The sequence below is a fragment of the Atractosteus spatula genome, chromosome 22 (assembly GCF_055471065.1).
Source record: "Atractosteus spatula isolate fAtrSpa1 chromosome 22, fAtrSpa1.hap1, whole genome shotgun sequence".
Lineage (NCBI taxonomy): Eukaryota > Metazoa > Chordata > Actinopteri > Semionotiformes > Lepisosteidae > Atractosteus > Atractosteus spatula.
In genome coordinates, this window is record NC_142727.1 from 14,652,442 (window position 1) to 14,678,284 (window position 25,843).

The 25,843-nt window shown below is 44.3% G+C and overlaps 1 protein-coding gene across 4 annotated transcripts in view; it reads left to right on the plus strand.

Moving 5' to 3' along the window:
* The window catches only part of pknox2 (pbx/knotted 1 homeobox 2), an 89,846-nt gene that overhangs the window by 61,488 nt on the left and 2,515 nt on the right, over nucleotides 1–25,843 (plus strand). For 2 of the 4 annotated variants that reach the window (XM_088939601.1, XM_088939602.1), the window contains exons 4-12: nucleotides 1,206–1,342; nucleotides 10,052–10,223; nucleotides 11,471–11,656; nucleotides 14,437–14,487; nucleotides 17,229–17,364; nucleotides 18,295–18,392; nucleotides 22,236–22,355; nucleotides 23,656–23,732; nucleotides 25,428–25,606. In XM_088939601.1, coding sequence (XP_088795727.1) covers nucleotides 1,206–1,342; nucleotides 10,052–10,223; nucleotides 11,471–11,656; nucleotides 14,437–14,487; nucleotides 17,229–17,364; nucleotides 18,295–18,392; nucleotides 22,236–22,355; nucleotides 23,656–23,732; nucleotides 25,428–25,606 — 1,156 coding nt within the window. The remainder of the gene's footprint in view (nucleotides 1–1,205; nucleotides 1,343–10,051; nucleotides 10,224–11,470; nucleotides 11,657–14,436; nucleotides 14,488–17,228; nucleotides 17,365–18,294; nucleotides 18,393–22,235; nucleotides 22,356–23,655; nucleotides 23,733–25,427; nucleotides 25,607–25,843) is intronic. The other 2 variants (XM_088939603.1, XM_088939604.1) reach the window with 1 other exon arrangement.

Consider the following 25,843-nt stretch of genomic DNA (forward strand, 5'->3'; position numbering starts at 1 on the left):
TTACTCACTTGGTAGCATTTTCAGATTTTTATGTTTTTCCTGTTTGATAATTCTCAACTTGGAGGCTAAAAACCTATGTAGTAAATAAAACAAGGAATATGGTACATTTGAATCTTTTAAAAGCCATATTTCTACTAGCACATAAACACACTTAAAGGCACTGATGTGTCCTATTATTTTTAAACAAATTGTATCTGGATTTCATTGAAACTTGATTTTTGTACCTCAGACTGGAAGAATTCTATAAATTACTTTCTTTTTATGTATTAAGTACCTTTTTTCGTGGTGAATAGCAGTAATTATTTCAACACAGATTACATGCATTCCATTCAATGTTCATGTATGTAAGATTAAAGAAAATCTTGTTAATACTCAAAAGTACTGCAAGAACTTAGGTTCTCAGTGAAAGAAGTCTAAAATCAAATAACTCTTTAGAGAAAGGATACATTTTTTCTGCATAAAAATAACTGTTTTTTGTACTATGTATCTTGACAGCTAATTGTAAACTGTAGCTTTAATATAAATTATGTTTTAAAGTGCCAATAGTCTTAGTCCCTAATAGTAAAGTTACACAAAAAACACTTGTTTATTCTTTTCCCTAAAAAGTCTGCTATTGGGATTCTGAGAATTACCTTTTCTCATCTAAATTGGCAATAAAGAGCCTTAATCCTAGATAGAGCTGATGGGCTACGAGTGTGGAGGGGATGCCAAGAGGAATCAGATAACTGCTAACTGCTGGGAGAGCAGGAGAGGCAGAAGAGAGGAGGCAGTGTGGTGCTCCGCTTTATGGAAAATAAACCACTGCTACTTAAGGCACTGGGAAACTGGCACTGTATCACTGCTACTATGAGATGTTTAAGAAATATATTAATAGCTCCAGTACTTTGCCACTCTGTGATGTTTGCTCACACAAAGCACATCATCTTCTAACTTTGTATTGACTCATCCCCACAGTGCTTGGATCTTTCACTGCTGTGAGTGTTAACTCTAACGTATTTACTCTATTGAACCGTAACAATGTTTTTCCTTTTGAATGTCTTTTTGTAATGTCAATCTTTGTATTTTCTTTTTTTTCATCCAAAATAATCCTCTGCTTTTTGATGTGTCAGAATCTGATGGAGATTTGTTGCATACTTCGATGCAAAGTATGGATTCACTCCATCTGGTGTTTAAGATTGAAGTGGTGCTGACGTTTTTGCTTCCAGATGACGGGCACAACTCAGCAGAACTCCAAGGCCCAGCCTGTCCACATCCCAGCATCCTCAGCAGCAGGGGCAGCTCCTGTCAGTGTGACTCTTGACCCTCAAGCCCAGCTGGAGTCAGACAAGCGAGCTGTGTACAGGTATGGGGACAGCTCAGAACTCTGGAATGCTGGGAAACGGGACGCTCCAGATGTCCACATGTTTTTTTTGTCATTTGTTTATTTACTTTTTTACTTAATTTTTTTGACAGACACCATTACCCAGGGAGACTTAGTGTCACTACAAAGTGTACGTGATTAGAAGTACAAAGGGAAAGAAATTCAAGTACAATAAAGTGAAATGAATGTTAGTGAAATGGCTGTAAGGCTAGCACTATTCTGTTAGTGCAATGCAGGTGAAGTGCATTCTGAAGTGGTGTTTAGACAGATCATGGAGATCTTGGCTATCTTATTTTCTAAATACAGCTTCAGTTGACTAATGCAGATTTAGGATTATAGTCTCTTAGTTCTTTATTGTGGATCTTTAAATTTAAAAAAAGTTACTTTAAAAACTGAATCATCAGTTCTAGGTGGTGTGGGTTCTGGGTCTCCATGTGCATCATGGAGTTTTACTTTTAGCCACTGTCGCAGGCACACTTCCAAACCCCCAGGACAGTCAGAGATGAGAAGCTCAGGATCTTGAAGGTGTGATGGGAGTTTGAATTTGAGCTTCAGCCCGAATATCCAGCATTTACACTTCCCTGAGCCAGGACTGTGCTGCTTGTCTCCCGTCTTCCATGGTGGTAACACGTTCTCCACGTTTTGCCAGGAGTAACGCATTAACATAGACACTGCAGTGCAACACTTTCAGCTTCCAGTGATTTTTGGCAGTGTATTGCAGTAGTATATGCTGCTAGAATGATTCTTTACCTTCTCCTGATTCGGGTTGAGCCAGTTGAGACTGTTTTTGAGGAGCCGAACATAATACATTATTATTATTATTGTTGTTGTTGTTGTTGTTGTTGTTGTTGTTGTTGTTGTTGTTGTTGTTAAGATGTGCTAGCACTGGCCTACTGGAAGGGTGAACATTACTAAGAAGGAGCTTCCCTGCTAAAAAGCATGCATGCGTTACTGTAAAAATAAATCTTGTGTGCAGTACACCTCTTGACAAGTTTAGCCTTGCTGGAAGGCAGTGGACTGCTATTCTGAATTTGTCCGTCAGCGCTGAACTGGAAGGGTTGCACTGACACTCTTGTGCTCTGTGCTCACCTAGCTGCCCTGAATTCTGGGTGCCGCGCTCTATGATCAGCAGCCTCCCCTGCTCATTCCCGTCTGAGCCCCTCGACTCTCGTGCTCAGCCCTGGAGGCGAATGCTATGAAGGCCTCAACAGGCCTGGGGCTGAATTTATAAGCTCCTCTGAGAATCGGGACTCTCTTTGATGTGATCAGCCAGCCTGAGGGTTGCTGCAGGTGGTGAAAAACACAGACTCAGCCAAGACAGCTCTGCCTCTGCCGATACCTCCCCCTCCTAGATCTGCTCGAAAAGCACACATTGAAGGAAGTTGTGAAACCAATTTTCAAAGATTTTTTTAAAACTTTTTTGCAAAGCACCTCAAAGCTATAAAACTCAGAAGCGCAGAGAAACACCGTCACTCTTCTGTCCAAAGCGTGTTCACTGTTTATGAAAGACAACAGATGCACAGCAGTAGGGAAGACTACACTTTTCAGACCTTACTCTGGAAGCCAACCGGACACTATGGCTCTTGACAGCAAAGATGAAAATGGTACAAAGCATTGTTTATTTTCATTTCATGTAAAGGATCATGTAAAAGGGCTTTCTATGAGTACCTGAACTAATTTAAAAGGTTGCATACATCCCATTGCCCGAACACAGGACCAAGAGGTGGTGGAGGTGGGGTTAAGTTTAGATAATCAGGAGCTTCAGTTGAGGCTGTATGTGTTTTAACCACTTTGATTTTAAACACAAACTAGATTGCTAGATGGGAAGAAGTTCTTCCACAGCATTTTAAAGTTCGTAGGAGACTGGTGTTTGAAAATATTGTTTTTCAGAAGGAGAAGCATTGTTAGGCAGTAATGATTTCGGGGATGAGCGTGATCCAGTGGTTTGTTTGCGGGCAATCGCCTGCATGGTTTGCGGAGTGATACAGATACATGGGGAAGGTACATTAGCCAGCCGTTGGTGGCTGTTAGTGCTCCTTTCTGGAAACATGAAAATGCAGGACGAGCGTCGTCTCTCACAGAATAAATCATTGTTGGATGAAATACAGGACGTTCTGGGTAATAAGGGACTGTTGACAACTGTGCTGTAGTTCCTTTGGGTAAATTTAAACTTTACAGTGATGACTCTCGTAGCAGAGTGACCAATAATTTACACACACTACAAACTTTTTGCTTTTTAGGAGATGTACTCCAAGAAATATACAGCACGCCGTGCTATGATAAGATAAAGCATGCCGTAAAAAGCATGATTTTCTGTACTTGTGTGTGAAAACAAGCATGCAGTAACGTTTGAGGGGACACGGTTAGTATTCATTATTTTCATCTCCCACTGTTGCATTATGTCTGCACTACTTGGGAGCGAAGAGGATAGGACAAAAGCAGTTTTGCACCAGATAAATGTCAGATTAATATACCAGTATGATTTAGACATACATCAGAGCACTAAGGGAAAATATGATGAGAACAGCACTGTGGCACTGCATCCTGCTTTGATTTACTACCTAGTCTGTGCGTTTATTGTACATCCAGGCACACTGCAGTTATTTTATACATATTATAATTTAGTGTAGACAAAACACATATTCTGAATTCACTGAATTTCACTTTTAACATACTGAAGCTATGCATGATGTCTTAATCACCATAACAAGGACTTCTGTATTCAGTAAAATGTAAATATATTGTTTCTCATTAATGACAGCATGGCTGTTGGTTATAAATTGTCCTCTGTTGTGAAAAAGTGTAGCCAAGTTACAGAGGGAATCCCCCCACAAAAAGTACACAGGCAAATTATTATTAAAATTAAAATATATTATTATAGACAAAAGTGTTGCAAGTTTATTGAAACACCTCAAGGTTTTTCTCTGAGCATGTACCAGATACAAAAAGACCAGTTCATTCAAGAAAAAAGTTATTTTGCTTTTTCAAAATCTTCCCGTTAAATTTGCTCAAATCTAAAATTGCAGATTGTCATTTCTTAGACGTTTGTTTTGGGTCACTGTGTTTAGTTGGAGCCTAAAATTGTGCAATATCAGCTCTCTCTCTAAACAGACATACGTAGCGTTTTTTCTCTTGTTTTATGTTGGCTGCATCTGTGACATCAGGTACCAGTAGGATAAATGTAAAACATTTCCCTGTAATAACCATTTTATTTGGTTTTAAATCACAGTACTTTTATTTATTATCACAGCAAATCAGCAGTAGTCTGGACATTGAGATAGTTCTTGTAGCTTTCAAACTACTGCCTATAATATTGTACCACATACAGTATGAAAAATGCTGCTTAATATTGTGGTGCTTTTGTCATAGTTTCCAAAATATGCACAATTTCCAGTGTATCTCTGATACGAATTTATTACAAATTGAGGGCACCAAGACATACCCATTCATATAGTTATTAATTCTTATCAAATATGTATTATTTTTAAAACAAAGCAGATATCTGAGAGTTGAACATTCACGGGCCTTTTCCAGAAATTGTCCCCCATAGACATGCCCCTTCATATTTCTGTTGTAGCTCAGGTTATTTTGAAAACCGCAGACAGTGAGATTGCACACCAGCGGCCGTGTTTAGCCCCAGCAGAAATTCTCAGGAGGATGGGTGAGGACAGGGGAGCTCATAAAGTATAGATTTAAAGACTCACCAGAGATGGCACAAACCTATTGAATGCGCCACAGGAGTGGTTTTAATTTGGCTCTGTATGCAGAAGCAGAGACATCATGGGAGCTACTGTAATGCACCATAAAGTCTGTTTACATTCACTGCTGTGAAGCCTTCTTGGTAATTCCTTCTGAACACCCTGGGTGTACAAGAACAGCACGCGTCTCATTCTCAGAGAAAGTATTAGTTTCCTTACTTTTAAAAAGCGTCATTAGCTTAAAAACGCTTTCCAAAATGCATCTGAAAATGTATTAAGGTCCTGTCAAAACTGGCAACGTTAAATGACCCTTGAAGATGTGAATTAATTTTCAAGGCAAAGTGGTTGGTGAATTTGATTTATCACTAATTTACAGCAGTCCAAAAACACACTGCTGGTAGGGTGCTGACTTTTCGCGTCGTACAGACATGGCTCGAAATAGTGAGATGAAAAGCAAAGCAAAGCGATAGAATCCAAAAGGGGGAAGAGGGCTGGAGTTCGCTGTTTCTTTCTTCTGCTGTAAGCGTATTTTGTCACATTACATTAAAGAAGGTATAAATTAGAAAAAACAGGAGAAAAAGTTTTCAGAAAACGAGCTGCGTTTAGTGTTGGCATTGGTACTGAGCAAGTGACCCTGTGAAATTGAATGTCTTCTCCATGTAGTGTACTGTAGGTCTGTGGAGAGCCAGCCCAGTGACTGCAGCGTATAACTCGCACTGTTCTGTTTAATAAATGAAGTTGATGTGTTGCTGCGTAATGATCCTGTCACAAAACTAGACTGAATCCCTGCTGTGCTTTAGGTGTATAAGCAGCTGAGGCGGTTCATTGTGATGCGGTGATGGGTTTAATATTAAATTCTCGGTCTGTGATACATCTCTGTCTCTCTCTCTCTGCAGTTTGCTTAGGGTTGGCTGCAGACAAGTAGCCGCAGGGAGAAGCATGTCAGGAACGCCACAGTGGGGATTGTTTTCAACTGTGTATTAATAAAGAGAACAAGAATGCAGCGGGTTTAATTAGGATAGCAAACAGAAGGCAGGGGATGTGAGTTTCTGCAAATTGGGGAGGGCTTTAAAAGAAATAAAAGAAGTCTTTGCTACGTTGTTCTTAATTGTCGGCTGTTGGGTTTATTTGCTTACACCAATGTACTGTATTTGCTTACAAGCAATCTGGCATTGATCTTGTGAAATCCACTGAGGAGGCACTTGGATTCCCTTTGTTATGAACTGCGGAGAGTGTGAAACTGAGGAGAGGTTCGGTGCATTCAGAAATAAATCATACGCTCTGTGTCCTGTGTGCATTAAGGAAGTAAAAACTCTTAAGGAGTAAGCTAAATATGAACAACAGAAAGTTTGCATGAACTAGACTGTGCACACTGGTATCTTAATGATGTGCTCTTCTGTGTGATTGAACAATGTAATGAAAATTAATGACTGTTTTGTGAAGACTTACTCTAGGTATTTAGTTAACATAATTCTTATTTAAGCAAAGAACCCATTAAGGTTATGGTCTGTCCTACAAGGGCATCCAAAGATTTTATCCTTAATCTTGGTCTGCAGCATACAGTAGCTATGGGCTGTTTTAAGTAACAAGTCCCTAGACTGTATTATTAATTTGTTATATTTTACAAAACTTAAACCTTCACATACTTTTGCTATCTTGAAAGAGAATGCAAGAAAGGTGAAGACCTTTCCCCTGCTTCTGATTTTATTCTTATCTTTTTCCTTCTGGGTTATTTCTAAATAATGGAAGTGAATAGTAGGTTTTAATTCTTGAAAATGAAAAGACCTTCTTTCTGTTCTTGCTTCCCTATTCTCTCCTGTAAATCTTTGTTTTATGGCGACTTTAATGACCCCCCTGTCAGCTGGCTCAGTGCAGTGCAGTGCAGATAACTTGTGTCACCATCATCTCACTTACAGGCTTCAAGAATGGCAAACCACAGTTAGGAACACAGTCAGCGTCTTCAAAAACACTGTGAAATGGAGAACCCTTTGATTTTTGTGTGAGCCTACTACAAATATGTTTTTCCTTTCTCAAAATGAACTCTCAAAGTTGACTTAAGTGGATGTTTGGCATTTGTCTGAGCCACAGAAGCTTCACAGCGTCCCCTGTAGACCAACTTTGCCTCAAGAGCAGAATGAGTGCTATTGAACAATTCCTTGTTAACTTTAAAAAGGCACAGAATTCCTATATAAATCAGATGGCAGGAAGAAATAAAGAAAACACATCTGAAAGTTTTGGGTAGACAGTCTTTGGTAGCTCACGTGAATTTAATCCAGAACTGGCATGTTGCCTCATGCTAAGGTCATCGCAGAAATTTGGAAATGAAAAAAAATATGATCAAATTTGTCTATTTTTTTCCTTTTGTGCTCACCCTTCTCCTGGCTATTTTAATAAAACCATTCATAATGGTATGGTAGATGTGAAATAACCATGGAAAACACTGGGAAAGATTTAAAAGTGTAACTTTTCCTTATTTTCAGATTTAGAAGGAGCATTTTTCCTCTGCTCCCCATATCTGTGTCTTTTACGAGCCCTAGCCTGTACCACTTCATTCTCAGCTCTTCAACTCTGAACAGCAGTGCAAGAATTGATATGCGGGGGTCAAGGATAAACAGCATTAAGCTTTTAATTTTCAACGGTTTGGTCCACAAATTTTCAAAGGTTAACAGATTAGCTTCGCCCACAGCCCCCGCACTCTTGTTCTTATCCGCCTGGAAAAATTGCAGGGATTTAAACTGCTGGAGGAGGTCACGGTGGGAGAGAGAGAGAGAGAGACGCACTCAGAGACAGGATGTGAGGATGGGTGCGAGCCAAAACACCCTCCCTCACAGAAATATTGCTGGAATTATTTGTTCCTGGTAATTTAGTAACCCCAAAAAGATAAGAGAAGAACGCACACCCAGTCACAGAGCTGCAGTCGAGAGAAGAGGGTGTTTGTCCTGAAAATTACAGAGATCACAGAGCATGCTTCCACTTGGCTCTACTATTTAATTTTGTAACCCAATCACAACTCCTGAAAGGACATGAAAACACAAGTGGGAGAAGGGATACAGGTCAAAGGTGAACAAGATTCCACAAGATTTCTACTATAGGTAAAAAGTGTCTTGGTTTCTTGAAGCCCACTATGCCAACAGATACAGTAAACGATGCACCAGAGGTGCCAGGTGCTTTGTGAATGTTGTCCGTTTTAGGAAACATCACACTTTAAATTAGTCCCACAGTTTTCGCGGAGAGATGGAGAATCTTCGGATTGCTTTTATTTCTGTTTCAGGTCCCACATCTGGCAGATAATGGAAACACCAGAAATTTAACATCTTGCCGTTTTCCCGTGCCTTCAATGTAAATCAGTGCTTTGCTTCCCCAGTGAAAGATACAGGACTGCAGAAAGTGTTAACCTGGCTGAGAACAGAAACACATAAAAGGCAAATTAAAAAATCACAATGTCATTTTTTTTTTGCCTTTCACCATCCGCAGAAATCCCAGAGGTCCTGTGATGTCCTGTCAGCCCACCAGCCCTAGCTGTAGAGCACTGCTGTGAAAATATAGCAGGGTCTGAGGCCAAGGATCTGTCAAAAGCAACAGATAATCACCCAGGGCCGTAGTGTAGCTCCCAAATGTGATCCTGTTAAAGCAACTGCCAGAACAGTACAGTCTGAAAAGGTTTCGAGCTCAGTTTCACAGTTTTTAACCCTGAAATTATTCCATTTCCAGGTTAAAAAGATAAAGTTTAGAAAAAAAGTCCAAGTACTGGAAAGGGACAGGATCAGGTAGCTGCATAAGCACTTTACAAACTTGTAAGATGTATTTTGTGAGCTTTTTGTTCCCCCTCCAGACATTCATTTACTGTACATCCAGTGAAATTAATGCTTTAACACCACTGAGACTAGACTGAAGTAACAAGGCATAACCTGGTCAGAATTTAGCAAGTATTTGTTGTCTTCTACTTTTACGGATGCATCTATATTTCTGAAATGTCTTGGAAAACACTACGACACAGAGAGCACTCCAGTCACGCGCATCTCCCCGTTTCTGTGCGGCAGTGTAGAAGGAAGGATCTGCGCTGCCTCTTCTTAGGAGTTAAAAGAGAAGCAGAGGAATGATGTCCGGGTGAAAGAGATAGTGAGAAAAAAAGAGAGAGAGGGGGATTGAGGGTTCATATATCCTAATCCGTGTGCTGGCGGAGAGGAATCTGCCTTCCTCAGCCCCAGGATGGCCCCTGTGGGACTGCGGATGGCTGTTCGGTGGAGCTCGGCCATTTGGTATTCAGCTCACGGTGACTGAAGGGAGCTGCATTAAATTGGGATCAGGCAGATTAGAGTCTAATATACCCGCCTATTAAAGGCTGCAAATGAGAGCGATGGCTTACAAGCAGAGCCCTGACTGACTCGCTGACTCCGTGTGTCTGTATCGCCACTGAGGGCAGCAGGTTCTTTCTTTCCTTCTCCAAAGAGACAGCCCTACTGCCTCAAGAGGTAAAAGAAAAAGATGGCACGAGAATCACTGTGGTAGGTTTTCACTTTCAGGTTCTTTTCCTCAAAACTCTTTTATTCCTCTGGATTTCGTAGGGCGTGTCCTTGGTTGCGTTGACTTTTTGCCCGTTCCGAACTTACAGAAGCATCAGGTGTTATTACTGGTATGCACGGCTGTAGAGGTCGCATCTTTCTGTGCTGCGGAAAAAAGGATGAAATCTCCTAACCCCCACCCCCCTCCATCACCCCACACACAGTTATAAAGTTCACATCACATCCAATAGTTTTCATTTCTGCCTCTTTAAGTGTTTTACTTGACTTGCAGAAGGTATGTAAACACTGCAACGTGCTTCTTCCTGACCGGAGCGTTCTCCCACACATTCTCCAGGCTGAAATATGATGTCAGAGATGAGGTGCCCAAGACAAGGGTGTTTTTCGGAGTTTAGCCCTTCCTGTGAGAGCTTGTGTGGAACGTGCCTCTGTCTCTCCCCCTGTCTCTGACGCCCCCTCTTGTCTGTCCGCAGACACCCCCTGTTCCCCCTGCTGGCGCTGCTGTTCGAGAAGTGCGAGCAGGCCACGCAGGGCTCCGAGTGCATCACCTCGGCCAGCTTCGACGTCGACATCGAGAACTTCGTCCACCAGCAAGAGCAGGACCACAAGCCGTTCTTCAGCGAGGACCCCGAGCTCGATAACCTGGTCCGTCCTCCCACGGGCACCCGCACAGAGCTGTCAGTGGTGCTTGGGGTGGGGGGGTTCAGGAGTATCTTCCTGCCACGTCTCGGATGTAGCAGACCCGTTTGCGCGGGGATAGAAGAACACAGAGGGAGAGGAGGCCGTTCTGCCCCCTCCCCCCCCCCAGCTGGACACCCCCCCACCCCCCGCGTGCCCCCGCCTGTTAGAGCCGTGCTTCCGTTTGCACTGCTGCAGAGCTGCTCAGTGAAGCCGAGTCGATGAGCAACTTCCTGATAGATCCCTGGGTGTGCTAATCCCGGCTAATGTCATCAGCTAGGCAGTCTGGCATAAAGGGGACTGAGAGGCCAGGGGTATTAATTGTTATTAAGGAGCAAACCTCGCTCTCCGACTCCGTCTCTGCCTCCCGCCTCTCCCTCTGCCTTCCTGCCTGCATGACAGCTGGCTGTAATTAGAAATTAGGGAGGGGGGGGGAAAAAAAGGTCAGCGTTCATCATTATGGGCTCGCTCGGCTGGCAAGTGGCACGCAGTCAATTAACTCTGCATCTGTGGGCTTTACGAGGCGCCGGTCACGAGCAGCCCTCACGCACCGTAATTCTTCGGCAGGACAGTTATACTACGCGCCTGGGTGCCGAAAGAGATGGCATCGGGCCCTGATTAAATGAGCTGCGGTAATTGGCAGATTTATCCCCTCCTTGGCGAAGCACTTTTCCGCCTATTCCAGTGCCCTTGAGTGCTGACTTTGAAAGCGCAGTACGGAGGGGAAAAGAAAGGGAAAAAAAAACAGAAGATTCCAAAGCAGCTTATGCAACAGATTTGGGAGAATGCGTCTTGGGAATGGACAGGTAGGAGGAACTGAAAAATAATGGGGTCCAGGAGCTAACAGCTATCATGACTGTGATCAACCTGTGAAATCTAGCGACATACAGTAGGTATGGAAAAGGGATAGTGAATGTTTTATTTAAAATATGCATTGTACCTGTATATGTGATACACTTGTTTTTCCATGGAATTTATCTTTGAGATCATGTTTACAGCGCTCCAGAAAAAGGAATATTCAAAGCCAGGGAAGGTTAAGACAGCTATGATATTAGGGCTGCTTTACAGTATTGACTAGGAGGTTTACTCTTGTCTGTGACTCTCAGCAGTGCATTGTGGAAGTAATGGCAAGATGACTGACACCCTCTGTATGTGATTTCCACTGCAAAAGCAAAGAGCAGTGTGTTCAAAGAGCCTTCTGCCCTCCTCTCCAGATGGTGAAAGCAATCCAGGTGCTGCGGATTCACCTGCTGGAGCTGGAGAAGGTGAACGAGCTCTGCAAGGACTTCTGCAACCGCTACATCACCTGCCTCAAGACCAAGATGCACAGCGACAACCTGCTGAGGAACGACTTGGGAGGACCTTACTCGCCCTCGCACACTTCCCTGAACCTCCAGCAGGTCAGTCCCGCCCCCGGAGAGAGGGCGCCGCGTGGGCACCGATGTCAGCTCTGCTCTGTGCTTTCTGAACACAACCCCCTCACAAACTGCTCTGTTTCACTGAAGAGGAAATCTAAAAAAAACCTGCATCATGCATCTTGGATCAGTGCTCATCAGATGAGTGCTAAACAGCTTTCATGTGGACACAACTGTATTCTTCACAGACGCAGTACAGTATGTGCCCTTCCTTAGTGCGCCATGAGAACACAATTCATACAAATGCCATACAAATACAAATACAGATTCATACAAATGAAAGCACAAGATTTATGTAATCCCCAGTCAGGACGGAGTTCTTCTTTTGGTGCAAATCTACCATGGTCTCCAACAGAACTCCAGAACTTCACATTCATAACGGTGTGAATCCACACCACTGTTTCATGTAAGCACAAGAAAAGTACCTGGGTATACCAATGAAAATAGATTCAGACATGAGAATGGAAGTCAGCTGTTTACAGCAAAGCAACAAACAAAGCAGAAAACAAAGCCAGGTTAGAGATATCCATTCACCAGTATTCTAAACAGTTTCATTGTCTCAGGGACCTAGCTTGCTGTCTTCCTCCAGTTTGTAGCAATAAATCAGTAAAACACATACCAACTCCCTGCTCTTACCTTAGCCTCCAAACCAGCAGTACAATTATACGATGTCATAAAAAGCACACCTCCTTGCAATTTTATGTTTTAACATATTTAGACATACAGAATTTGACTTTCACCTAGTCTTTACCAAGTCCTAATAGTAGATAAAACTGACCTCACGTGACACCTACTGTAAGAAACAAAGATGTTACTTTGTTAATATTTATTTAAAAACTCATCCAGCATTCAATATCTCGGTGTGGAAAAGTAAGTGCTTTACTTTGTAATTTGCTAACATGTCGCACCCCCTTCAGCAACAATTACTTGAATTAAACATTTCCTGTAAGAGTTGATCAGTCTTTCACATCTCCCAGGAGGAATTCTAGCTCGCAGAACGGCTCCAGCTCTGGGCTGTTTGAGGATTGTCACCTTGGGGTTATTTGAGGCTTCTAGGAGCATCGTATGGTCAGATAATGAAGAGAATTTGGTAGGACGGACGCTGTTGGGTTAATTGACAAAGGTCTTTAATTTTTTCCATTTGCAGATTGTTCTTGTTCTTACTATGGAATGATGGACTCCATGTACTGTTTGGAAATGGCTTTGTAACCCTTCCTAGATGGATTAACAGCAACAATTCTTTATCTGAGACTCTCACAGATGTCTTTTGAGCTGGGCATGATGTATTACCACAAAACTCATGCTTCAGACCAAACTGAACAACGTTTCTGATTTTATATACAGGTGGAAATCCCTTCCTGATGATCAACTGATCATTGGCACATGTTTTGGTGACCCTGTTAATTGAACTGGCAGACCTAAGGATGCACTTACTCCCACGAGGATATTGAATGCCGGCTGATATTTTTTTTAACAAATAATGTTTCAAAATAGAATGTTTGTGTGTTATTTTGACAAATGAGGTTAGTGGTATCTACTGTTAAGGACTAGGTGAAAATCAACTATGTCTAAATATGTTTAACCATAAAATTGTAAAGGGGCGCACTTCCTTTTTCACCCCAATGTATGAATTCATAGCATCTACCTATATAAATGGGTCCGAAACATCATTATACGGTATATTGTGATATACTGTATTTATGTACACAGATGCATACAGTTATATAGTTTTGTTGTTTTAACTCAGCTTGTTGTGGGCATGTTATAGTGCACGTAGGTGGCTGTGACGTTGATACAGATTTAGATGTGGTTCTTCTGGCTGTTGTCCATCTCTTATCTGCTTTCTGACCCCAGTTCTTCACCACCCAAGCGCTTCACGCTGACCCCTAAGCCTTGATCTCAAGGTGCAGGAAGTACAGCATCACTTTTCGACCTGCCAGTCCGCAGGTCTGCTGGAGCACTGCTCGTGTACAGTACATACAGGAAGAGAGCTCAGGATTGCTAGACAGGCCGGCTCTATCTAGTGGAGCAGGTTCCCCTTTTTACAGGTTTCCAAGGTAACCAGGCACGTATGTCCAGGGCAAGGCCAAACACTGGGTGAATTTGCCGATGCACACTGCAAATCAAACAGGCTGCTCGGACCCAGACACAGACTCTGCGAGGGGCAGGCCTTGTCCTCGAACGCAGTGGGACAGCACGACCGGCCCTGGTCGGTCACGTCTGTCTGATCTGTCTGCAGTTGGTTTTTTGTTTTAAGGCTGGCTAACGTTGGTCTAGAGGCTGCAAGGTCCATTTCTAAATCCTTTAAAATATATGATGCAGTGACAGAACATTAACGCAGTGATAACAGAGTACTAATAGTAGGGCTGCGAACTGAATAACCTTTTAAGGGTTACTTGCCACGTTTTTAGCAAAACTCAGTGGGTTCTCATCGGTGATTATTACAGTGCGTTTATTAATGTATACATCTGCATTCAGAAACTTTGATTGTTTTGCATTTAGAAAGTGTGGATTGCAGCTGCTGAGCTGAAGTGTTACCCCGGGACTGCTCAGCGTAAAAAAAAGCCAGGAATAAATCCTTATATCATCAGGGTAACTGCAGCTCATCGTGAAAATGATGACTTACGTGAAAATGATCTGCAGCCATTTGGAGGCTGCATGTTGACAGCTAAGAAACAAAATCGCCATCTTCTGTGGGCCACTGAATATCCAAAGTGGAAAAGTGGAGGCAGAGAGCAGTGGAGTGTTTGTTTTTTTTGTCACAGATGAAGGCCATGACAGACCTGAAGGAACGCAACTTGCTTGCAGACATAATTGTGAGTGTTACTGACTGCTGTTTTATTTGTGTCGCCGATGTGGTGGTGGAATTGTAATAAGAATTTCTTTGGAATTAATATTTTCTTTTTAATCACTATTTTTGCGCACATTGATGGCAGATGCACTGCTGAGCGATGCGTCCCTGAGCTAGCAGGTTTAGTTTTTTTTTTCTGTTCTTGAAAGCAGCTCCGGAGGTGTCACTTCTCAATGCAAGGCCGGACAATGCAAGACCACATAGTTCTAGGCTTACAATGGCACGACTTCAAGAAAACAATGTCAAGAGATTGCCATGCTCAGCTTTTACTCCTGATCTGATTGGTCTGTCGGACCAGGTGCCTTCGACAGGGGGCAGTCTTCTCTGAGCTGCCTGCAGGTGGACAGGAGGAGTGGCAGAATATCCCACAGCAATCTGGCGTGAGGCTGATCAGGTCTGTGCGTCAGTGCTGCTGGTATTGTGTTAACGCTCACTGAGGTCACACACATTGCCAGCAGAAAGTCACGTTTCACCCTGAACACCTCAGAATGCCCTGATATGTTCATCTGAGTTCCTGTGATTTCACTGTCTGTTTTTGAGATATTTCAGTCCGTTAGACCCGAGCTGTTTCCTTTTCTCATCGGTGCAGAAGGGTAGAGCCGGGGTGTGAAAGTGGGAAAAGTGAGAAAAACAAATTGGGAGAAAGAACAGAGCAATTAAAGTATTTGTGACAGACAAAGAGACCAACAGCCAGACAGATAATTTGCCTCCAAGGAGACGGAGAGGAGGGATGGAAGGGGAAAGGGAGAGGGAGAGACGCTGATGAGTCTCGATGCCCCGACAAATTGAGATACACATTTTATTTTTAATCTGTAATTTTCCAGAAAATAACGAGGAGGAAGTTAATGAGATGGAAATCCAGCCTGCCGCCGGCCTGCTTGCCCGCCGCAAGATTTCTTTTTTTTAATCTTTCTTAAGGCCGAGATAATTAGAATGCGAAGCGATAATGAGGATTGAGCTAATTGTTGAAACGTATGGATCGCTTAAAAAGTGAAATGGGGGGGCAAAAACTTACTTGCGTTTTTTTTTCCTGAGTGGTCAATGTTTTGTTATTTCCCTTGGCGATTTGCTTCTTTTCTGATCCCCCTGTATTTATATATAGCGGCTTGAGACAGCAGCGTGGCATCTCAATATGTGTCCCCGAATAGCTACTATTATATGTTTGAGGTAACGTGATACAGAAGAGGCTTTTCTCTGCTTTCCATTACCGTGCAGTTCAAGCCTATCCCTTCATCCACCCTGCTGCAGTAAAGCCACTTCCTCCTGGCAAGGGTCACACTACGCTGGAGCCTGTCCAAGCACGAGGCACAGGGCAGGACGAGCCATCACACGCACACGGGGACGATATCAAGAGACCGTTTTACATGCCTAGCATGTCTTCAGGCAGTGGGAGGAGGCTTAAGTATCCAGAATAACAGAAAAAGTGGACCTGTAGAGAACATGCAGACTCCACACGGAAGGCATGCCAACAGGGATCTGAACTCAGCTGCATTGCTGCTGCGGCTCCAGTCTGCATGGCTCCTTGAACTGTTGTTATCGGTGCTATTCCAGCTTTTATTTTCACTGTAATACAAAGGAATAGGGAAACTCACAAGGCAAATGGCTTGCTCCCGTTCCTCGAGCTTTTCACCTGAACCACATGTTTCTATAGAATACAAATGCACTTGATCACAAAATATTCGTGCCTCCTGTACTAAGGAAGGAAAACCCCCCTTTTGTGGAAATGGAGTGGAATCTAATAGAGCATCCAAAGACGAGCGGTCAGCGAAGTGGAACCCACAGCGAGCACTTCCAAAAGGGGGGAGGGGTTTCATAAACATTTGTGTGCCATCTTTTGACACCGTCATCTGGGTTTTGTCAAGGGTTGTCTGAAAAGGGGGATCTGAGCCCTCTAGTGGGCTTCTCTCAGCGTTTCGGGTGAAAAGGCTAATGACAGCCAGGGCCGAGTGGCCGAGGAGGAGGGCTGTCGTAAACAGCTTGCCACCCCAAATGGCCGGGTAGGATTAGTGCCGCAAGCTGGAGGAGTGCAATTCAGTTGTTCAAGGTCCTTTAATCTCCTGAAACGCTGTCGTGTCTGAGTCACTGAATGTAGTCCGGCTTTCTAACAGCAGGCAGTCTGTAATACTGCTGAAGCATCTCTCGAAAAATACTGAATCAGGGAGGCCTGCGGAGCATTCAGGCTCGTGTTGAGCTGTGATATGGCGTGAGGTTCTTATTTATTGGCCACTCAGGTTTCATTTTCTGTTTTTCCCCTGCATTTGTTTCATTGTAGGTCTCCAGGTGCTGGGTGTTGGCTTCCCTGCTATTTCAGCCGGGTGTTACAAATTTCTCAATTAATTTTTATTAAAGCGAATGTATCATCACCTTAGGTACATGGTAGGTAACCATGTGTTGGGTTGAAACAAGGAGCTCAAGGACAGATATAAACCCAGTCAGTCGAGTGAAAGACCCTTTGAAGTCAGAAGCACATATTGAAGACTTCAGTGTTGAGTGACTCTCTGCTTTAAAGCTGACTTCGGACTAATTAAATGAACCACTTAAAGAGGCAAAGGCACAGTTATGGCCAGCACAGTATCTCACTAACCACAGTAACGGTTATAAACCTTTTGGCTCCTTTTCTGCTCTCGGATACTAAAATGGGTTTTGAGGATGGCGCCTCATTCGCAGTTTCTCTCTTCCTCTCTCTCATATCCCAACTCCTCATAGGACCTGCTGCAGAACTCCGCCCCTTCCATGACAACGGTCTCCAGCTCCGTCAATCCCTCGGGGATTGTGGTCCCAGCCAGCGCTCTGCAGCAGGGCAACGTCGCCATGACAACCATCAACTCACAAGTCGTATCAGGTGGGGGGCCTGTCCCACAGGCAGCAGGACTTAAGTTGCCTGTCTGCCCGTTGTTCTCAAGGGAATGCAGAGGAGCTCTCTAAAAGACATAGATGAGTCCTAAACTATTTAAATATTCCCCCAATGGCCTCATAAATGATGCAAGCCGTTTATGTTAGTGTAGTGCGTTACACTGTTGCCTGTTGCTCTCAGGAATATGGCTGTTCAAACCAGATCTGTTCCACATTTGACCACCAAGGTGCTACAAAAACATATCCTCGTGGAATCGTTTTCAGATGTCTGGAGCAAATACTATCGAACAAGCTCAAATCAATGTGCTAAACCATTAACTGAAAGGTACAGTATATAGGGATATGCAATAACAAACTGCCACTGTCAATACATCAGTAACTGCACAGCTTCTGTGGACTTAGAGATAAATAATCCTTACGGCACCTCCAGTCTCAAATAATTGACTTGAATGGGGAATTGTGTTACCACAGGCTTCCCACGTAAACATCTGAGAACATCACATTTCTGTCGACAGAACTTTTTGCGAAACGAGCGCAAACAGTAAAGGAGACGCTTATTTCCCGTTTCATTCAGAAAAGGCCCGAGGAGTAAATAACCGCCATAGATGCGGTTTGGAAACTCCGTGAATGTTGCAGGATTTCGGGTTACCGGATTAATCCTGCCTTCCTTCACGAGGCGCATTCATTCCCGAAAAGTTTGCAACCTGTTTCTCAGCTCGTAGCCCAGGCTGGGTATTGTAACGCTCGAGACCAGGTTTGCCTTTACAAAAACCACCTTCTACACTATTCGTATCCCTGGACGGCATTGCTCATTTCAGTATGGCAGTGTTGTGTCCAGTTGCTTGTTTGTTTTTTCTCCTCTGGCTCTGTACGTTCTTCTTTCTGACACTGCCTTCCGTTACTGCTTTGTTTCTTTCAGGGGGGACCTTGTACCAGCCGGTGACCATGGTGACGTCACAAGGGCAGGTGCTCACCCAGGCTCTACCCCAGGGAACCATCCAAATCCAGAATGCGCAGGTGAGAGGAAGATGAACCTCACTGGGGAGGGCAGGAATCTTCAAGCCAGCTGCTCCCAGTGTCTGGCACACCGACCGGGCCAACGCTGTGGAGACCATGACGCCCAAGGCCAGCTGTTTTAAAGAACAAGCCCGTGAAGTTTCACAGCCCCTCAAGTTAGTGCATTTTGGGAAACAGTTGGAAAGGTGCCTCCTGAGCTCCTCCCTTCAAGGAAATTCAAAGGGCTGCGAATTCACCTGGTAGGGAGGAGGGAAAAAAAAAGACCCAGTAGAAAGTAAAACAAAAGTAGAGAGTGTCTGGTTTCAGCAATTACCTTCCAGTGCTGGAGAACAAGAAGTGGCAACTTGACTCAGCAGTTTGACTCTTGTATAGATTTACTGTGATCCACCATAGTGAAAGCAGAGTAAAATGCTGTCAAGCACAGTGAAATCACAGTAAAAGACTGGTGAAGTACAGGAATAATGCATGCTGTAAAAGCAGTCTTTCAAACACGATGCCAACAACAGGGAAGCAAAGTAAACTCAGTGTTCAGGCATTGATAAACCTGAAAACAACTGCCTAGATACCACGCTGGCCCCTGGGGTTAAACGTTCGGAAGGGAAGACGTAATCACATTTGAAGCCTTCGCTGGGGAAGACGTCCAGCGAGGAGGGGCGCCGGCGCAGAAAGGTTGACCACTTCAACTTACAATTTCAGGGCGGAAAGCAGGGGAGGGGGGGGACGCTGTATTAAGCAATCAGCACGGCTGGCAGGTGATCGTGCGTTTGACAGACAGCACTGAGCCCTGCGAGTACCCCGGGACCCAGCCAAGGCTGCGGAGTACAAGCGGGCTGGGAATAGGGGCTGTGCCCGCGGCCCTGTCCCTGACAAGGGCCTGGTAATGATACCCCTGCTTCGCGCTGCCAATTAGCTCAGCCTGCTTCCTGGAACGCTCAATCCCCGCGTTGGGGCGCGGGGAGCAGCATCCACATGACTCGCAGCTGCCATGGTGACGAGGACTTCGTTTTTTATTATTTATTTTCGGCTCAGCGGGGAGCTCTTTTTTAAGACGCCTGTTTGTTCTCCGAATTGAATTAATTTGCGTTGATTTATTTATTTATTTCCCTGTGCGGTGCACTCATGCACTAACTGCAGACGTTCGGTTGTGGCTGCTGAGCTTTTTTTTTTTCAAAGGTTTTCTTTCTATTTTTTTTTCTTCATTCGTCCGAGGCGCAGTAAGATTCTTATATGTGTGTCTACATAAAGATGATATAAAGAGCCTCTGCGAGGCAAATAGTATTCGTGAACAGGACTATCTGTAAAGCTGTCTCTGTATTTATGCATGTGAGGATTTAGGATCTGGCGATTGATTCAATGGTGTTGGAGATATTTTGACTATTTGACCATTCGTGACTGACTGGGACACACTGGAGTGACTATGCCTGTTGCACAAGTACTAAATAACTGACCAGACCCAGGTGATGTAACATGTTCAACAAGCATGTTGAAAACCACAGATAGGAACCAATATGCCAATAGCCACTTATCAAGACAACAACATCTCAGTGCCATCCCTGTGCTGGAGGCTACTGTACATCAGCATACTCTACAGTTTCTCACTGTCTGGGGTCACCACAGCCAGAAATATCTAACCATGACATCATTGACACTGTCCGTCAACGATTAGCTCATCAGACTAGGTCTCAAACCGACACTCGAAGCCTTTCACACTGTGGCCAGTGCACATCGGGACGAGGCAGCCGAACAGCTGATCAGTAATCAGCTGAAGGCTTGATGACCACACAGGGGTCCAGTACTAACAAGTGTTGATTGATGCGACAGAATAAGGTGGTGTGAGCCTCAGCACTGGTGGACACAGCAAGCAGTGGAGTCCACTCTTTAGCAATGTCCTGGGTGTTTGTGCAGACCACACGGATGGACATCAGCGTAGCGCAGATATGCATTATTGTATGCTAATTGTCGTATTGGAGAGATCAGTTGATGGGGCGCTAGTGTGATGGTCTGGGCGGGAGTATCTGGTCTCTCCAGCACTCCTCTAGTAGTGTCCGATGGCGACTTGCCTAGAAAGCACCGCTGAGGTCCTGGGACCTCACCTGCTGCCCTTCCCGTGGGCTCATCCTGACATGTCCACTTCCCCGCAGGACAGTGCATGTCCTCATTGTGCTCACTGGACAGGGGCTTCCTCACAAGATTAGGATGTGATTTAAGCCCCATTGAACGGAATGATCTGGAATGAGATGTGTCGTCGTCGATTGCCAAAAGATCCACGAGCAGGGGTCCGCACATGTCCAGGCTAAATGGGAGGACTGGAGCAGAATCCCATAGAACAGCATGCGGACGTACAGTACAGCTTGTATTGCTTCAGGCACTGGCCACACGCTCTGCTTAGCCTGGGACTTTCACAGCAGAACCCCTGTTAATCTGCCCTGTTGGCGACACTTTTTTATTGGCATAAAGCATTTACCTGGGTCATCTCTGCTCCATAAAATGGCAGGGCAGCTATTACAGGAAACCTTTTCTTTCTTTTTCTTCATAACCTTGTTATATTGCAGTTGTAATTAATGTATCTTTGGTGCTCAATGTGCAGTATATTCAGCTATAAAGGAAATACCCATAATGTGCATGCTTTTCAGATATACCAGAATGTTCCAGGTGAATTGTCCTTTTCTATAAACATAAAGTTTCTATAAACATTAAGGCCTGAGATTCCAGTAAGACCCTTGTGCCAAATACATACAAATATTGTCTTGGCGGCTTTGATACACACGCACACACATTAAATTCCACTGTGAATTACATATTTTAGCAAACATCATAGGTGCTTTTTAAGAAATGCATGCATGCAGTATTTTAATTTAATATTTTGCCCACAAAAAAAAACAAACAAAAAAAACAGTTGTCTCTACACACTGTGACTCTTTTCCTCTGTCCTGTATATTTCAGGGCATGAACTGGCTGTCTTGTGAAAACTAGTCAGTTATGCTAAAGGCTTTGAAAAGAGTTTTATGGGTCCTTACAGGATCTCTATAATTGGCAAAGCATTGGGGCAGGTTTGATCGACCTGTCCCCTGCTGGGATAATCCATCTCTGGATTTTATTACTGCAGCGCTGCGGAATCCCTCTGGATAGCAACCTGCGTCTACCTTTGAAGACCCAGGGAAAAGGCGGTAAAAATAGGCTCTTCACGAATTCCTGGGGAATACTCCGGGACCTTATAATGCTCGAAGAAAAACAAGCTAGCTTATCCCAGCAGGGTTTGTACACTGCTCGTAAAATCAGTCCTTTATTTAACTTGTTAAAATAGATCAGTCTGAACGTCTGGAAACGGAAATAGATTAAAACCAGGTTTTAGAAAACGGCTAGCTAACCTTAGATCTGACACAGAGTAGATAAAAATGTAAATCCTGTGCCAAAAACCTGCTCTGAAAACCTCCCCCCCCCCAAAACAAAAAACCCCAGCAGCACCGTGACGAATCCGAATGTATACATACCGTAGTAAAGACCGGAAGGGTTTGGAGCTGTTTGTGCTATTCTTAGGCAGCCTCAGCAAACAAACTTGGATTCACGGGGAAAAAAAAAAGAAGTTGTTATTGCTTGAAACTGGCAGTACGCCATGCAGTGTGTTTCTTTTGTAGGTGTTCCAAAACCGTAGAGTTGTTCTTGTTTTTATTTTTGAGGCTCTTGCAGCAGTGGGAAAGGTGTGTTGCTATGGCGATAGAAGGCCGCGTTGCCCGGGAAATGAAAAGCCACCTCATTTTTGTGCTGGAAGGTCCTTGTCGCCATGGCAATGCTGACTTATCCCCCCCCCAACCACCCACCCCCCTTGTCGTGTCCCCCTCCAAGGTGAACCTGGACCTTTCGTCCCTCCTGGACAACGACGATAAGAAGTCGAAGAACAAGCGAGGGGTCCTTCCGAAGCACGCCACCAACATCATGCGGTCATGGCTCTTTCAGCACCTCATGGTGAGGGCGGGCAGGGGGCTGGGGGAGCGGGAGTTTGAGAGAGTCCTTCCCCGGGCTGGTGGAGTCTGAGGGGGGAGAAGCAACGGCAGGCGATTAGACAGCAAAAAGTGCCCCGATGTTGTTCACAAGCTTCTTAACTGAACCCCCATGTACAAGAACAACAGAGAGCTTACAAACAGGAGCAGGCCGTTCAGCTCGCCTGGCCCATTAGGTGGGTAGTGGCTGGCTGATCTGATCTCAAGCAGCCTTTTTTCTTGAAAGAAACCGGGGTATTGCCTCTGACGGCGTGGCTGAAGGGCTTGTCGCAGTCTCCCACAACCCCCTCGTTTCAAGAGTGCCCTTTCCACGTCTCTTCCAGTTCGCGTCACAGTTGGCGCGTGTTACAGGAGGATAATGTATATGATATAAATGGCACGAAAAAAGTACTACAGTATGTAGTTTTGTAACTCTGTTTTTCTTTTCTTTAGCTATTGAAGAAAAGCTTGGTGTTTAGTTTACTGTTGAATTTATTCACTCTATTTTTATGTAGCCTTTTCCTGTGCTTAATAAAAGAAAACATAGTCTACTACAAACATATGCTTTTTGGACCTTTTAAAGGTCATTTTTAATTTATTTTTTTTAATTTATAACTTCCAACATGTGTTTGGCTGTTTTCTCCCCTGTGGAGAAACTGGGCAGATTGCCCATCTCATTCATTTTCTGTGGAGTGGGAAATATGCCCTCACAGTGGATGCAAAGGCCTTTTGCTTTTTGGTTCTCACAACAGCCCAACTGGGAGAGAGAAATATCCCAGCCATCCATTTCCTAACCACTTTATCCTGTCCTGGTGAGCCGGGGCCTATCCTGGCAAGCACCAGGCACAGAACACCCTGAACACCCTGAACACTGCAGGGCACACACAGACACCGACACAGACACGCATGTCAGGGCCAGTCTCCCCAGAAGCCAGTTACCCTACCGGTATGTTTTTGGACTGTGGGAGGAAACCGGAGCACAGGGAGGAAACTCACGTGAACACGGGCAGAACATGCAAACTCCACGCAGACAGTAGTCTGGGAATTGAACCTGGGGCCCCAGCGCTGTGAGGCAGCAATGCTGACTGAAGTGCCACGGTGCTGGCCGAGAGTAATATTACAAACAGCAGAGTTGGAAATGTCCAATGGAAATTAGGGAGAATTTAGGAAGACTAACTTTTGGTTTCTTCCCAAAAAGATGGAGAAGGATAATATGAACCAATGTTACTTGGGAAGTTCACTGAGATAACAAGCAGCAGATTTATTTCTCTTTCATCCCTCTGCAGCACCCTTACCCCACAGAGGACGAGAAGCGACAGATCGCAGCACAAACCAATCTAACCTTACTGCAGGTCAACAACTGGTAAGTACACGAAAAAATCGGTTTCGTCTGATTTTAAATACCAGTAAACACTGGTGGAGTTGCTCTGTTAGTGGCAGTATATAAAGGTATTTTAATTGCAGACAGGTACCTGGTACTTTTAAAAAACCAGAAGCTGAGCAAGGGTGGGCCTCCTGGTCAGTGCTGGGATGGGAGACCTTCAGGGAAAACAAGGTTGACGCGGTCAGTATTGGCAGACCAGTAGGAGGCGCTATTCCATCTGGACCACAGTTTCCAAAAATCAGCTTCCCCAGTATGGTCACTGTGCACACTGAACTGTAGGAGGCGCCATCCTTCTGAGTAATTAAACCAGTGTCCTGACTCTTCTCTTCAGTCGCCCTAGATAGAACATTTTAGCAGATTTAAATCTGGTGGATTTGCACTTGTAAATTCATTTGCAGTAAAAAGTGAACTAGGCTTAAGACCAACCTGAGTTTATGGGTGGTGTAGCAGCCCCCAATTTATATTTTTATTACTGGGCTTTCCAAATTCGAGCACTATGTGTTTGGATGGATGAAAAGTCTGAGAGACCTATGGAAGTTTCCTTGGTGAAGCCACATAGAGTCCAAGACACATTTTTTGCAGGGCTAGGCTGCAAGAATCTCGATGTATTGCAATGTATTACAGCAGCTAGAATAAGGCAAATTCAAAAGCATCAGTCCTAAAACAAGCATTTCTACCGCTATTACAATTATATGTTTCCTAAAATAGTAAATACGTGTAGTTTATTATGTGTGACTGTTGAGTAGATTCATATTTGGTGAGTTCTGGATAAAAGTGTATGGCTATGCTGGTATTGTAATGTTGATTGTACTGTTGATGTTTGTTCTTATTTAGTTATTAGTCTGTGTTTGAAAACTCACTTAAAACGTTGATCACATAAGAAGGTCGAAAAACCTCTTTGTAAGCATGCCAGTGGCACAAATGGAAAGATTTTCACAGCTTAAAAAAATTATAGTACCTCACAACACTGTAAATGGCAGTTCAAGTAGCTGTGTTGGCACAGTTGAACTTTTCTGTTTCCATTCAGAGACTTTGGGCTCCATCTGCTGGTGAATTAAATTTCTGACCATTATTGTGACTCCTTGCTTACTGCTCATACACTTTCTTAAACTACTGAACAATAACTCAGTCATTGGCTTTAATCAAGGCAGTGATTACTGTAAGTAGAGGAAGTCAAGTGACCTCTGTTGGCTCCCCAGAGGTCATGTGACCTTTGCACATGCCATGTCCCAGAGGTCACGTGACCTCTGTTGTGTCAACAAAAATGAAAAAACAATCCTTCAAATGCTGAGTCTTAAAAAAATTAAACACCACACAAAACACTGCAGATGCAGGGCGCTAGCCTCTGCACTGAGGCAGTCAGGAAGACCACTGATTCACTGGCACTTGGAGAATCAGTCAGAAACAGCGAACCCAGCACGATACCCAGTACAGAGAAGTGATTCCTGAGCATTTTCAAAACCATCACTTTTATCTTCTGAGACGGACTCCTGACTGTCTTTTTAAGGGGAAGCGGGGACAAAATTTCTCCAACAAGACCAACAGAGGCAAAAAAAAACAAAACTGGCTTCCAGCTGGTGAGCTTGAGAGGCGTGAAAGAGGCCGCAGGAAGAGCGCCCCCTGTCTGTTCTGTGGGTGTCCTGTCGAGCCCTCCCGTGTCCTCTGTGCCGGCAGGTTCATCAACGCCCGGAGACGGATCCTGCAGCCCATGCTGGACGCCAGCAACCCGGACCCGGCTCCCAAGGCCAAGAAGATGAAGTCCCAACACAGGCCCACGCAGCGCTTCTGGCCGGACTCCATCGTGGCCGGGGTCCTCCAGCCACACGGGGCGCACTCCGCCAACAGCACCGATGGTAAAGGACGCGGCGGGGCCTGAGCAGTCCTGTGGGTTTTTCCCATGGTCCTGCGCCAGCTTCCCACATGATCCCCATGCATTCCCACGGCCTGACTCCAGTTCTTGCACCTCATACGCTTCCCTTACATGCTTTAGAGTAAGATGAGAAAGCAAGCATTCGGTATTTCATTTAGTATATAATATTTAGTTTCCGTACTATTTAGTATTATTCATTTCGTTCGTACAATATTTCTAT